The 16131-nt window shown below is 32.1% G+C and overlaps 1 protein-coding gene across 4 annotated transcripts in view; it reads left to right on the forward strand.

The window, feature by feature from the left end:
* Nucleotides 1–16131, forward strand: part of LOC108903343 (putative fatty acyl-CoA reductase CG5065) — a 55872-nt gene that overhangs the window by 27950 nt on the left and 11791 nt on the right. Inside the window, exons 1-2 of one of the 4 annotated variants that reach the window (XM_018705489.2) lie at nucleotides 982–1053; nucleotides 13241–13616. In XM_018705489.2, the coding sequence (XP_018561005.1) occupies nucleotides 13377–13616 (240 nt within the window). In that variant the 5' untranslated portion in view covers nucleotides 982–1053; nucleotides 13241–13376. Of the gene's footprint in view, nucleotides 1–981; nucleotides 1054–1080; nucleotides 1202–6344; nucleotides 6421–13240; nucleotides 13617–16131 lie in introns of those variants that run through there. The other 3 variants (XM_018705487.2, XM_018705486.2, XM_018705488.2) reach the window with 3 other exon arrangements.

A 16131-nucleotide genomic window follows, 5' to 3' on the forward strand; every position in this document is an offset into this window, starting at 1 on the left:
TTTTTAAATTAATACGACTCACCAAAGTAAAAAAATAATTCAAGTTAAATCATTTTTACTGAAAATAGCAGGTAATTTACGTATCGGATTGTTAACGTGAAAATATAAACATTAGACTGTTGACTATTCCTGTTTTCCTGTTATACGTTTTTTAAGCTTTTGAAGAAGAAACTACATGGAATTTTAAAAATTATATCTGCTTTTATAATAAAGGAATGGTAATTCTAAGATTGTTTAAGCTTATTAACTAAAAATTATTGCCTACTTAATAAAAAAATTATTATTGTCCTCGATAATCTATTAATGATTAATAAAATCTTTACTCTCTTTCCTTATAAGACTGTATGTACACAAATTGGAGCCGTTCCTGAACAATCGGGCGCGAGGCCTGTTAAAATATCGCCCAGCGTGTTATTAAACAACACACCTTGAAGCGTTGGCCGCTAGAGCTAGAGCAGCACTTGCCGGGGTACCGTTTCCTGACTCACGCTGGGCGATATTTTTTGTACAAAATCCCGTCCTTAATCGGATGCATATTTCGACCCTTTTCCACAGATTATGTGCCAATATTTTTTCACATTCATATTTATTCCAGTTGTGCAACTGATCGACTTAACTTATTATCAAATATTGGGATTGAACCTCCAAAAATTTCCTTATCGTCCCTCGTACGATCAACTTATCATCCTCGGAAGTCTCGGGACTCGTGAAAATTCCGTCACAAGTGGAGTTGCCTACGCCTACTCTCGCGTCCGTTAGGTCCGTACTATTCGTGTATCGCTCCACGCAATCACCTAGGCCGGCGTCACAGAAGCAGCTAGAGGTAGGCAAAGACATTGACCCTGGCTACATTTTCATAGTGATTCAGTTAGTACCAGTGACCTACTTGGATATCCTATTGACCTGAGGATCTCCAGAACTCCAGTGTTGTTTCGAGACGCGAAGTGCCAACAACCGAAAGTGGTGTGGTGACGAATCCCGATTTTCCACGAGTGACGTGACTTTTTGTCTTTGACGGTTTCAGCGGCAGGTTTTTCATTTACAGATCCGCAGGTAGATTTTTGATTTATTGCCTGTTTCCTAATCTTAACCTTACTATAAATAAAGACTGATGGAACAGGAGCTGGAGGTTTTGCGTTTTTTGTACTGGGTGTTTCTTTAATATTGCCAGAATCCTTATGGGGCGATTCTTTGCCAGAAAGTAAGTAAACTTATTTCCAAAGACGTCAGCTGTCGGAGTTTAAATTTCAGTCTTTATTTTTGTTTCCACAGATGAGATGCAAAAATATAGAAGAGTGCAATTTGGGATATTTTTATCATCTGCAATTCTCGAAATGTAATCCATAATGGTTTTTTCATTGTATTTTTTATAGAGCTGAAAATTTGCTATTCAAAATTACCATAAAAAAGCTTTGCTCCCTTAGTAGTCCAGTTGGTAGAGGTTGGGCGTGTGTCAAACCTTGATAACCCGGAAATAACTACACAGGTCTACTTTAAATGATGAGTACAATAACAGGCTAATTTGCTGACTATGTATTTTATCAGGAAAAAAAGTTATTAACAATTTAATCGTGAAAAAAATTTTTTTTAGTAGTTTTCTTCAAATAACTGAGCGGGATGACTTTGTACGAAAAAATGCTTAGGACATGATTTTGTTCGTAATAAAAATAGCTACAAAATGGCGGTGGTCCGATTACGAAAAATGCAATAACAAAGCCGTGAGATTGAAAAAACGGTTTAAAACGCCAATTTTTTTAAGTTGCTGTAAAAATGTCAATTATAAACAAAAAGTGATAAAACTTTCGAAAACTATAGTTCAATATATATACAATAATGACGCTAAAGCCGAAAATCAGGAGAGCAAAACTTTTTGTTCTATAAGGTGTTATACATTCATCGGCATCTGAAACTCGAAACTTTGCCAAATTTGTTCGAAGCTTTGCTGACACTTGAAATTTGGTATACACATAGTGTAAATATGCAGAAACCAAAAGCAATTTGCAAAATTCAAGTATCTTAATTTTTGCAGTTTTGGTAAGTTTTATACGTCACCATACGTCAGTTTTTTTAATTTTTGGACGTATATTTATGTATATTTATAAAATATTCCATTACGGTAGATTAGCCAGCATAATTACCTACAATTTAAAAAAATATATATTTTCATCGTTTAGATCCTAAGCTACTTAACATTTTGGGCCTGTTAGCCGTAGTCGTACATTATTCAACATATCAACATAAAACAAAATCGTACGTGTGTAAACCTTTAACATTTCATTTTCGAGCGCGAGCTCCGCTCTTCGGCGCTTGTATACTATTAGAAATATGCAACAGTAAATTTAAACAATTATTTACTTAAAGTTAAAGGTTTACCCCACACGTACGATTTTGTTTTATGTTAATATGTTGAATAATGTACGACTACGGCTAACAGGCGCAAAATGTTAAGTAGCTTAGGATCTAAACGATGAAAATATATATTTTTTTAAATTGTAGGTAATTATGCTGGCTAATCTACCGTAATGGAATATTTTATAAATATACATAAATATACGTCCAAAAATTAAAAAAACGGTGACGTATAAAACTAGGGTGACGTATAAAACCTTACCAAAACTGCAAAAATGAAGATACTTGAATTTTGCAAATTGCTTTTGGTTTCTGCATATTTACACTATGTGTGTACCAAATTTCAAGTGTCAGCAAAGCTTCGAACAAATTTGGCAAAGTTTCGAGTTTCAGATGCCGATGAATGTATAACACCTTATAGAACAAAAAGTTTTGCTCTCCTGATTTTCGGCTTTAGCGTCATTATTGTATATATATTGAACTATAGTTTTCGAAAGTTTTATCACTTTTTGTTTATAATTGACATTTTTACAGCAACTTAAAAAAATTGGCGTTTTATACCGTTTTTTCAATCTCACGGCTTTGTTATTGCAAATTTCGTAATCGGACCACCGCCATTTTGTAGCTATTTTTATTACGAACAAAATCATGTCCTAAGCATTTTTTCGTACAAAGTCATCCCGCTGAGTTATTTAAAGAAAACTACTAAAAAAATTTTTTTCCACGATTAAATTGTTAATAACTTTTTTTCCTGATAAAATACTTTGTCAGCAAATTAGCCTGTTATTGTACTCATCATTTAAAGTAGATCTGTGCAGTTATTTCCGAGTTATCAAGAAAGTTGGCACTAACAGTAACTTTTCGGCCTCTGCCGACTGGAGTATAGAAACTTTCCTGTCTCTTGCATATTTTAGAAAAAAAAAATGTATATGTGCACTACAAAAAAATTAAAAATAGCTAATCTACAGGGTCATTCTCATAACATTTTACTACATTCATCTTTCCTTACATTTCCATTAAAAAAAATGATAAAGACCGATATATTTTTTAATTGGATGTTATTTTTTTATACTGACGCACAATATGGGCTATAAATGCTTTGCACGTTTTGGTTGATTTTTTTATTTTCTTTCCAGCCATATAAAATTTGTATGCCTTTGCATAACGAAATTTTTGAGAAAAAATTAGAAAACAGCCATATTAAAGCAAATATATGACGATGTAATCAGAAAAGATATAATCGAAAAAATTATAAATATACAGGGTGTCCCAGAATAACGTGTACAACGGAAGACCGCAGATTCGTGGACTCAAAATAGGCAGATTTAGGCGAATTCACCTATATCAGAAATCGCTTCGTTTGGCCGCTAGATGGCCTCAATATTTTTGAATTTTGTAAATAACTCAAATACGTATTAATCGATTTAGATTATTTTTGGGGTGTCAACTTTTGCTATCGAGCTACACATTTTGGTGTTATACAGAGTATTTTTTAAAACTTACAACGCCTACAAAATTGATATATGGTATGTTCATAACTTTTTCCTCTTTCGGGCAATAATGACAACTATTTTTTATTTAATAGTTAATACCATTTGGAAGTTTTTGGACTCCTGTAGAATTTTGATTAAATGAGCGGTTTGGGTACAATAAAATATTTTTCAAATGTCTACATTACCTTGCCACCCATATTGCAATACTTAACAAAGTGCTAGTAAGCACTGATTTTGTAGGTTGACTGTAGTTTCAGTTTGATCTTTAAGTCATTGTACCTGCCAATTTTTAATGAGTATTTACTATGATACACACACATACGACGAATTATAGTTATTTACAACATGCCTAATTTTATCGAGATAATTAATAAAAACAATCAAATACTATAAAAAATGCTGGAAATGAAAGTAACAAAGTTAATGTTATTAAATTTAGTAAAACTTATTATAAAAACATTTATGGCCATTTGGAAATTCCTCCACAACTCTTCTTCAGTGCGTGGAAGCATACACTGTTGTTTTCAGATAGCCCCAAATATAATAGTCGCAAGGTGTTAAGTCTGGTGAACGTTGAGGCTAGTTAACAGGAGCATTATCCCTTCTACCGATCCATCGACGAGGGAATCTTTGGTTCAAATACTGTCGGACATTTACAGTGAGTAATAACGGCACATCTTCCAATAACTCGGGTGTGTTTTGCAAAAATTCTAAAAATCAATTTGATTGTTTTTTCTAATAATTTGAATAAAATTAGGCACATTGTAAATAACTCTACTTCGTGGTATGTCTGTATCCATAACAGGTGGTATAACTTAACAACAATGACTTAAAGATCAGACTGAAATTACAATCAACCTACAAAATCAGTGCCTACTAGCACATTGTTAAGTATTATAATATGGGTGTCAAGATAATGTATACCTACATTTAAAAAATATTTTTTTGTGCCCAAACCGCTGATTTAGTCAAAATTCTACAAGAGGCTCAAAAACTTCCAAATGGAATCACCTATCAGATAAAAAATAATTGTCATTATTGCCCAAAAGAGAAAAAAGTTACGAACGGATATTATCGCCATACAACAATTTTGTAGGTGTTGTAAGTTTTAAAAAACACTCTGTATAACAGAGAACGTCACATTATCTCGCATCATACGATGTTCATATTAGAACGTAATTCGCAGTTTTTATTCGAAAGAAGATCGAATAATTTCAATTTTTTTACGTATTTTCTAGATTTGTCAATGTATTATAGAACAACAAAATTTCAAACGAACGCTATTTTGCGATATCGAAAAAATATATCCGCATTTACTTTAAATACGTTAACCTAACCTAACCTGCATATAAAAGATGGGTTTGTGAATCATGAATAAGAAACTTCGGGTACACTCGTTTTTGACACACTTGTTGTAAGGCCTTTTAAAGTCACATTTATACAGGGTGGTCCCGAGGTAATGGGCCAAAATTCATGGGTAGATTCCCGAAGCAAAAATATTGTCATTTAGCTGAACTTACCTTAGTCCAAAAGTTGATAGTTAAAGAGATACTCAAATGTAAAATATTATTTTAGTTTATTTCCATTTATTTCTTAATAAATGCAAATATCTACACAAAATTTTGGGGTTTGGAGTTCTTTGGATAGAGGAATTGAAATTTGTTCACATTTTGGTTATAGTTCATAGAGGGCGCCAGCTGCCGTAGATTGAGGGTGGTGGAAACGACATAACTTTTTTGTGCTTTAAGGTATCTCATCTTTGGTTACAAATTTTTATTTTCCAACTATTTATACACAAAAAAGGTAGACTTTATGAAAGTAGCTGTCTCGCACCGTTTCCGAGATATTTGGCTTTGATACTTCCAATGCTAATTATTGAAATAATTAAAATAATTTAGAAATTTCAAAAACAAGAGTTTATTTAGAATTAAAAATTGTAATGAACAGTAAAATAGTAAACATTAGTAAAAATATGCCTTTTTGACAATAATTGCTCAAAATGTCCACCTCTTAACTTCAATACATTTATCAACACGTTTATTAAAAGATTGTCTTATTTTAAAGTATAATTCCTTAATGCGAAATGACTTTGCAGCATTTAAAACCTGCTACTAAAATTCTTCTCAAGTGTTTATAATCCTCAAAATTTTGTGAGGATATTTGTATTTGTTAAGGAATAAATTTAAAAAAACTGAAATAATATTTTACATTTAACACTCTGTATCCCTTTAACCATCAACTTTTGGACTAAGGTATGTTCAGCTAAATCGCAATATTTTTACTTGGGGAATCTACCCATGAATTTTGGCCCAATACCTCGGGACCACCCTGTATAGATAAAATAATTATTATTACATGTGTGAAACTTGTTCTGCCGATAGCAAAAATAACACATAGTAGATCAGTCCCGTTGCATTAATATATCTATTGTATGCATTCTTTGACCTTATGTGAAAAAATTAAAATATATCTTCATAATTTCTTCCATTTATGCCTATAAACAGAACATTCTGCTATTCTTTGCGTTCGTGTTGAGAAATTAACCGGTCTTGTGATTTGGAATGAACCCCGTTTGCAGGTAACAACTTAATTATAGTTCTGTCTTGAAAATGACATCTCTGTGTCTTGTTATTAAACAAACAAATGAACAAAGAAGTCAAATTTTTTTTAATTTTTTTAATAGAGCACCCTTTGTATTTATTCGTAGTCAGATAGAATACTTCCTTACGGTTATAAGTGACGTAGATTTTAACGGCTACAGCGAGACACCGTGATACGATCATTGGCTCATTTGGCAATTAGTTCAAGCATTCTGTCGCGGATTAATGTTAAATTTGCAGAAATTATTACCTGGACAAAAAAAAATATGACCGTATAGAAAATACAATTTTAAATTGAGTTTCTTTTTCTTTAAACTCCATCCAAAATGGCGAACACGGTTAAAAAAAATCGCGAAGTTGCAAAAAACGGTTTTTCGTGAAAAAATGTCAGCAGTTTCTTACTTTAAAAGTCATTTTCATAAAATAAAAATTGAAATAGTTATTTGAAAATAACATACCCAAAAAAAGTGCAACTTTTTCAAAGTCATTTTTTGATCCTTAAAATTAATAAAATCATCAAAATTTTTTAACAGCATGATAATATAACTCTTTACGAAGAAAATAAACTGAAAATCGTCACTGTAGGACTATCCGCTGAGAAGATCTAGCCAATTTTCGAGAGCGCCTTTTTTTCAAAAAATCGATATATCTCGAAAAATAGTTAATATTTTTAAATTTTTCAAAAATGTACTTTTTTGGCTTGCCGCGAGTTATGCTTGCAGTAAATAGCAAGTATGGGAACGTAGATGTAAACGAGTTATAGAAGAAGAGAAAAGAGAAGATTTTTAATGTTTTTTTCGATATATCTCGAAAAGTAACAAAGCAATCGATACTTACAAAAAATCAGTCGATAGGTCTTTTTAAAACCTACAACTTTCTTATTTAAAATTTTTCAATCGGTGCTATATTTTTTTAGTTTATTTAGAAAAACCGTTTTTTGCAACTTCGCGATTTTTTTAACCGTGTTCGCCATTTTGGATGGAGTTTAAAGAACAAGAAACTCAATTCAAAATTTAATTTTCTATACGGTCATATTTTTTTTGTCCAGGTAATAATTTCTGTAAGCATTTCTCTATAATGCTTGGACTAAATATCCGTAATAAGAAATAAACCTATAAAATCTGATGTCTGAATGTCCGTGTCCGATTCCTCAAATGTTGCAAAATACCAAATCATAGAAATGCTGGTAATAATTCTGATTCATAGTGAATGTGCTATGAATATAAAATATATTCAAAATATCGGTTGTCAGTTTTAAGTTTTTAAAATGTAACATAACGAAGTTGACAGTTACTTTCATTATCACCGGAAGTGTTACAATAATTACATTATTTTATTTAAAGAGGGCACTCCCGAAAACACCAAAGCCTGAATTTTCGAAATTGAAATCGAAATAGTTTTCGACTCACCATAAGACAACCTGTATATTACGTAGTATAGAACTTATTAATTTCCAAATCTAAAGGACTCATTCTATAAAACAAATTTAGAGGTTATGTATAACTTCCACTATTGCAGTTTTGTGTGAAAAATAACCGACTAAATGACGTTTTCCAAATTTTATTCGGTGGAATAAAATGCCCCATAGAATCACCGCATTCTTATGATTATGTTTTCCGGTTGTTACTTCACATTTCTCTGTAAATACCCTCACTAGAACTTTATTTAGTTTCTTTCAACACTACAAAACAAACTTTTACGGCTTTGTAAAATAAACAGAGCAATTAATTCATTTGTTCTGTTCTACAAAACTACAGTGGCTAGATAAACGAAAAATAAACAAAACCAGCCCTCGCCCTCGCCACCTAGCGCAAGGCTGCTTGATTGGGATAAAGTATATTTCGTGGCTACTGGGCTACTTAACCCCAAAATATTAATATTTGATCGAAAAATGGAAACGTGTCCAGTAAGGAAAAGGAAGAAAATAAGTCTCAAATAATGTTGAACAAAATGAAGCAAATACTGCCGAGAAAATAATTTGGTACTGCTGTACTTAGTTGGATTTGGAGAAAAAAGACTTGTTTGTTTTGATAATTTACAATTTACACAATATTTTCGTTTATTTACCACCGATCCTGCATATAGTATAGTCAGCCATGGAACCACCGCGTGCCGTGGGTATATGTATTCCTGTTATATAGTAAATTTACTAAGTTTACCAAACAAATATTTAAATTCTTTATGAATATAAAATATCTCTTTACTAATGGTTGTTTCATAATACTCTTTTCAAGGACGTATATTCCAAGCAAGTTTTTTTTTATAATGCACTTTTTATAGTATATTTATTTTTTCTTACGTTTGAAGACCTGCATATGCATTGGTTCCATGGCAATCTTGAGTTTAGGTAAATAAGCACATATATTTGTTTGAAATGTCAAGAAAATTTCTAAAACTGGTTTGTAGCATTTTTTCCTAGAGAACAAAGGAAAACAATGAACTTTTATTTACAATTTTAGTGTGCATTTTTCTAATTAAAAAAAAATTGTACAGGATTTTAAGTACATCGACAAACCCTAACCCTTCTTTGAGTAATTTTTAATTAAAAATGTTATGAAAGTCTGCAACTCGAAAGTTTTCGAGATGCAGGCTGTTAAAATATAAAAAAAAATCTGTAATATCTCTGAACGACGAAACTAATAATTCATGTAATTAAAGTTAATAAATAGGTAGGTTCGTTTTTTGAATACAATGAAAGATATCGTTTTTCTTGCAGACACAAAAAGTTACATGTGGTGATCTAATTTTAGAAACTCTATTTTAACCAGAAGAAAAGTCTGATTGATACTGCTAAACAGATAAGTATCTTTGTAGATATTATGTGTTTATATTAAAAAAGCAATTCTAAGTAATCGTGCAAATTATTTTTTCTATGAAATACCTAGGTACATACACAGGAGACATAATCAAATTTACTGTGGTTTAATTAATTTTTCTCACGAATACTATCAAAAAATCCTTGCGGTTAACCTGTTATTCAAAAAATCGTACGTATGGGTGAAAAATAACAAACCATTTTATGTTTTCATTATATTATGACAAACATAAAATGTATTCTTTGCTACTCTTATCAATGTAAAGTGTGAAGTTGTGTAAATGATAAGAAAATGCTTAGGTGGAATCTGAGGAAAATGTTCATTAAAGGAATGTTTTTCAAGGCCAATTTTTGTAATCACAATTTCAGTATTTTCAATATAAACTGTCAGTAAACCTTCATTGCGTCACTGTCTTTCCACATTTAACTTTGTGCATTCGAATGATACCGTAAGCAATACAAGGTTTATTGTAAATAACAAACTCAAAAAAACGTGACAACTCGTTTTTATGAGCACCAGCGTGTTTATAAGTACAGAACAGTTCGACAAAGCATTAGCCCAACACATGCGTTTGTGTATTATAAATACTTTTGTAGCGAGACCTCCAAGGAGATGTTTTCGGCATGTGTTATTGAAAGATCACACCCCTTTATTTCTACATCGTTAGTGGTACACGAAACATTTCTTTAAAATAATTTTAAAATGCTCGAAGAGCGGTAAAATCTAACAAAAGCTGCAATATCGTGGGAATTTTCAGAAAATCATGCGTCCATTGGCGCATATACAAAAAAATGGGTAAAGGGGATGTTCGCGAGCTTTATTAGATCCCTGAATTGATCACATACCCCAGTCGAATTAGAGTTTGAACGTGAAAAAATTATTAGTAGACATTTTATTGCAAAAAACTCGAAAGAAGTAACGCTAAGTTGGCAAATTGGAAATAAGCGACAAATTTACGTGTTTCTTCACTTTTTTACTGCCTACGAAAATGAAGGTTGAACGCATTGAGCATTATTACTGCAAAAAGCGATGAATGTTGATGAAATTTGTTGAAAAGACTGGGTCAATCCAAAGACCAACATGTGTGCCAAATGCGATTCGATTGACCTTGAAATTGTTGCTCCAGGTCCTATTTATGAATTAATTTCGTTCGTTTTTTGCAACTATATAATTGTTTAATTACTAAACGTTAATTTCAGAAGTTAATAATCGTAAATATAGATTATAATAGATCCAAAGAAACGTATCGAAAAAGAAAAGTTTCAAAAAGTTGAAATGAAGTACGTCCTTTACAATTAACAATGTAGGACGTGCAAAACTGCGTTATAAACAAATTGTCCCAAGGTCAGGCGAAAGCCGCTCGGGAATTCGCTCTTTTTACATTAAATAGAGCTCATTTTTGCGGTAATTTAATTTTCAATACGTTTCTTTGGATCAATTAGAACCTATATCTATTATATTAACTAATAATGATTATATGGCTCGAAAGAAAATTTGAATCTGCATACGACAGAATAAAAAAAATACAGAGTGTTCTATTAAAGTTAACAAAGTTATAGCTGTTTGAAGTTATCAAACTGTAACAGCAAAAATGAAACACCTAGTATTAAATGTTTTAATTTGTTGGTACACCATAATGTAGTGTTACCTATGCCCTTTGCAGGTACCAAAAATCCGCTTGATATCACGCTCCTGAAAAGAGGTACTAGCTTCTCCGCGGACCCTCACATCTGTCAAATTTTTTCTTTAAAAATTAATATATCAAACTATAATTCCTAGGTATAGGGAATATTTAATAAATTGACCCTCAAATATCACGTAGAATCCTAAAATGCAATAATATACGGGGCGTTCCTTTTAAAATAACAAGATAACGACAACTTCCGGTGTAACCGGAAGCGTTAGGCGGACGGATTTCAGGAAAATAATTTATGAATTTTCACTTTAATTTTACATTTAAATCGTAATTAAATAGCTAACAAAATATTGAAAAAACAAGTTTAGTTTGCCTTAATATGTAAAAAAATAACTTTTTAAATGAACGATAGTTTCATTTATTTATCTAATAATAGTAAAATAATTCCGAAATTGAAATTTTAATTAATATTTCGTTTAACAATAATTTTTGTGACATTTTTGTAAATTAAAAGAAATCAAGTATAAAAGATACATTTTTTCTGGGGTTCAAGGCTATTCTACGAATTCGTATATATGCCCATCGTTATTTTTTCGTAAATAAGTTTCTACGATAAATAGAAGCCGAGATATTGCAAAATTTACAGAGCGCATCAATTTGAACTTTGGATTTCACTTTTCTCGCGCGCGCGACCGCTTGGACGAGCTTCCCCCACTACCACGCCGCCGGCCGCCGGACAGTTTACTTAGCGAGTACCTTCTCTTTAAAGGGCTCGTGAGTCGTTAATTTTCCACATTTTTCAATGCAATTGACGGGAAATCGTAGTTTACCTCAAAACTGTATTTTGCGAGTCTTAATATTTTAAACAATTGCGCTACGATTAAAAAAAAATTCTTATCTTGGCTCCTGTTGGTCGTAGAGGGTACTTTTTTTATTTTAAAACTGTATTTTTTTTGCCAGCTATCCATTGCATCTATTTTCAGTGAGATAGCATAAATAGCAACAATGATATTCAAATTGTTTATAAGCGAAAAACGCACGGTTTTTTAATGCACAATTTGAGAATGTTAATGTCAAAAAAACGGTGATATTTTTTAATAGGTCGCTTAATTGCGTCTTTAAGATTACAATGACGCTTTCAGAATCATGTTTGATTGAAAATTAACGTCTGTACAGAGGCTTAAAGTTCATAACTTTTGGAGCCTCGGCTATAAACAAATAGAATTGTGCGAAAACTATTGCACCTACAGCGCCCACTTTTGGCACACTTTTAAAGTATGATAAAACCCTCAACTTGTCATAGGTTTTATAAAATTTTAACAATAAATGCGATAGTTATAAACAAATTAAATAATGGGCACTTTTCTTGTCTTTTTGCAATAACTTTTTTGTTTATTAACCGATTTTAATTTAACAAGTCTCATTTTGTAGATAATTTTACTCCCTACAAGCTGTCTGAGAGTCACTTTTCGCTAAAATTGATGGTTTTCCCTGCAAAGTGAAAAAACTATTTTCCTCACTTATTTGTTTAAATAGAAAAGTTAGCTAATAAAAATTTTTGATTCACGAGACGAGAGATGTCTTGTATTATATGTTCCTTTAGACAATTTTACAATAATCTCGCGGATAGGACTTTTTTCGAGTAAAAATTTAATTTGCTTGTTCTTACCTACTTATCTGTATTTTATATTTCACGATTTTCAGGCAGAATTTAATAAGCAATCTAGCGCTCCTCGAATCAGCAGATATTTGGCAACACCGTGAGAGATTATTCACTTCATGATCAGCAACTGGTGCGGAAATATTTGTCTTGAAATATGGACGATAGAAAATTACATTCGAAATATTATATTATTTGAAAAAAAAACCGTACCTCATCAGGGATCGAACCCCGAACGTTTAGATTAGTATGACGACGCGTAACACTTTAAGCCACAAGACCACGTTTGTTAAGTTTCGATAACCTGGCTTATATACTTAACATTGTGCCTCTTGTGATATAAACAGTAATTATAATGAATATATTTGCAGACGGCTGGATACCAGTAATAATATTATTGTTAATTATATTATATTATTATTATTAAAATTTTATTTGCTTGGTCTACTCCTCCGGAAGCAGTGCCGTGCAATAAAATGCGACAGATACCACCCAAATCGCTACATTCACACCTGCTCGTCCTCATAGAACACCTAATTTTAAGTCAATAAACTTATCACGCTTATCTTAAACGGAATTATGTGTTTCTTAGAAGGCCGCTTATAGCCAGTAGTGTCGCGCGATCTCGCCTCACACCACGCGCGCACGCAACCTCTAAGATCTTCATCTTTTTTATTTTTCGGCAGGTGCGAGAAAACCGAAATAATGATCTAAGAACCGCTCACGGTACGGAGAGAACCGCGGAAGATGAAAAAGTAACATCCGCCGTGAGATTGTGAGAGAGCGCGACAGACAGACAGACAGAAGCACGCCCTCGAGTAGATGGTCGACCAGGAGGCAGCCATGTCGGCCATGAAGAATCCGGTGGCGGGTCCCACGGGAGTCAGCGACTTCTACAACGGCAAGACCGTGTTCATCACGGGCGGCACCGGGTTCATGGGTAAGGTGCTGCTGGAGAAGCTGCTCAGGGCCTGTCCCGGCGTGTCCAAGATCTACCTCCTCATCAGGCCGCTGAAGGGGCAAGACGCACAAGAGAGGCTGCAGCAGCTTCTGTGTTCTCCGGTAAGATAATTTTATTTCCATTTAAAAAAAAAATACTCGAAATTTTGACGTTTGGGGAGTTTCCTCCAAGAAACTTGACCTCTTAAAGAAAAGATTTTACCAATAACACCGAACATTCTTCAAAAACAGGCCGTTTTAAAGTTCTGTTTTCTTATATTAAAATGAGTTTAACGAAAATAGCACTAAAGCTGTTCGTTTTACAATTTTTTGTTAGAAATAGAATTTTAAATACAAAGTAATTTCGTAAATTCAAAAAATCATTGGCGTATAGACAAAAAATATAGGAAATGGTGATTATTGATAGCTAATCTCCGTTTTTTGAATCTACATGGAAAACCTATCTGAATTTTTTGCTCAAAATTTAGTCTCCTTGGGGTTTCTTGTATTCTCTGAAATATATAAATCAGAAATTAGTTGAATTAGTTGATAATTATTTAAATTTTTTTGTTTATTTTCGGTGATGTAAATATTTTTTCGCCTAAAAATATTTGCTTTCCGTGACGTTTTTTATCTTGAAAGCAGAATAGTATATTGGATGACGTAAAAATATCGACATTAGTTAAAAACGCCATGTATCTCTTTAACGAATCAAGATATCGAGACGCGGTTTCGCCGTTCAGTTTTTCTCGAAAATCGATCGGACTGCTTTTCGTCTGATGCTTCGGAAAATACGAATTCTATGCATATTACGTAAAATAACTCGAAGAAGGAATTTTTATTAGGCCATTCGTCCGAAATAGGTGCTGAGCAGTTAAAATTACAGTAAAAACATGCAAGTAATATTAAGAAAAAAATGCCGCTATTAGAAATCTGCTAACGTTTTTTTTTGATAGACACATATCAGTCAGAATAAGGATCCTTCCAAATTATTTAATTCGTTATCTCGAACTTCTCAAGTGTTTAATTGTTAAAATTTACATACTTCTACCGCTTTTCATTAAATCGTTTCAAATTTCAAGTTTTCATTAAAAAAATCTTATCTGTGTACGATTTCTATCTAGAATTAAGGATATTCCTGTCAATACAATGTTATTATCACTATAAATAGGCGTTTGATCGAATTCACAGAGATATTGCAGATCAAAAATTTGGACCAAGGCTTATCTAAAGCGAGTAATGCATAACTACAACCTATGATCAGACCAATATATCAAGTAAATCCCCTACAATAAACGTGTTGTCACCGTTCTGAATAAGTACTACTCCAGTCAAATTAAATCATAAAACTTGAAAACTTGAAAGAATTATTAGTAGACATTTTATTGCACTTTATGAGGGGGAAAGGTATGTAGAAAGAAGTGAAAAGAGCGAATTCCCGAGCGGCTTTTGCCTGACCCTGTGACAATTTGTTTATAACGCTGTTTTGCAAGTCCTACTTTGTTAGTTGCAACTTTATTTCAGCTTTTTGAAATTTTTCTTTTTCGATGCGTTTCTTTGGATCAATTAGAACCTATATCAACGATATTAACTTCTTGTTGGTCTTTGGATTGACCGTTTTTCCTATAAATTTCATCAACATCCATCGCTTTTTGCAATGGTAATGCACAATTTTCGAAAACTGATTTTTCCGCGTTCGACCTATATTTTACAGTTATAGCTCAGTTACTGTAGCTGAAAATATAGTAATACCTCCGAATTTTTTATAACTGCATCGATTTTTATCAAAATTTAGAATTAGGCTCATCTTACCCCTCCACTTCAAAACTTATATATGCGCTAGGTGTGCTTTTTGTTCTTAAGGGGTTAAAAACACCCCTAATTGGAAAAAAAAGAAAAAATATAAATTTAAGCCTTTTATGTAATCAAATCTTTTTTATTTATGCAGTATGAGTAATTTCATGTGCTATCTAACATTAAACTTAATGTATCCCAAGTTTTCATCCCGGAAAAATTTTTAAAAACTACTTTGGATGAAAATAATATAAAATTTTTTTTTCAACTTGAAACGTTTTAATCATGCATTTTTATCAAATTAAAATTGATTTCTTGATTAAAAAATCTTTTTTATCGATTGCTCAACCCTTGAAAAATAACCCTTCTTTTGAAAATAAAATGAAAAAATATTATTGAAAGAGTAGAAACATTTTAAATGTGCATTCGTATTAAATAAACAATTATTCCCTTCTTATAAAATAATTTTGAATTGATTGCAACTTTTCAGTCATAAAAATTACCCCGTACATTTATATATATATTTTTTCCCCTATACACGTGTTTATTTTTTTGACGATAACTTTCTTACATTCTAAGATTTTTAATCGGACAAATGCTCATTTTGCAGGGAATTGTAAGGGCTACGTGAACTGTAGAGTTGATCTTTTTTAAGCCCTTCATTTTTAAGTTTGAAGGGTTTAAAAGGCTCGAAAAGGATGGTTCTTTCATTCATATAGTAACTTAAAATGGCGATATCTCGATTAATATTAATTTTAGAGGAATAAACAAAAGCAAGCAAAATCTTCAGCAAAAATAAAGCTATTTTTTTTACTCTATTTTTTTCGTACACCCTTTATTTTTT

This window comes from Anoplophora glabripennis, unplaced genomic scaffold, assembly GCF_000390285.2.
Source record: "Anoplophora glabripennis isolate ALB-LARVAE unplaced genomic scaffold, Agla_2.0 scaffold103, whole genome shotgun sequence".
NCBI lineage: Eukaryota > Metazoa > Arthropoda > Insecta > Coleoptera > Cerambycidae > Anoplophora > Anoplophora glabripennis.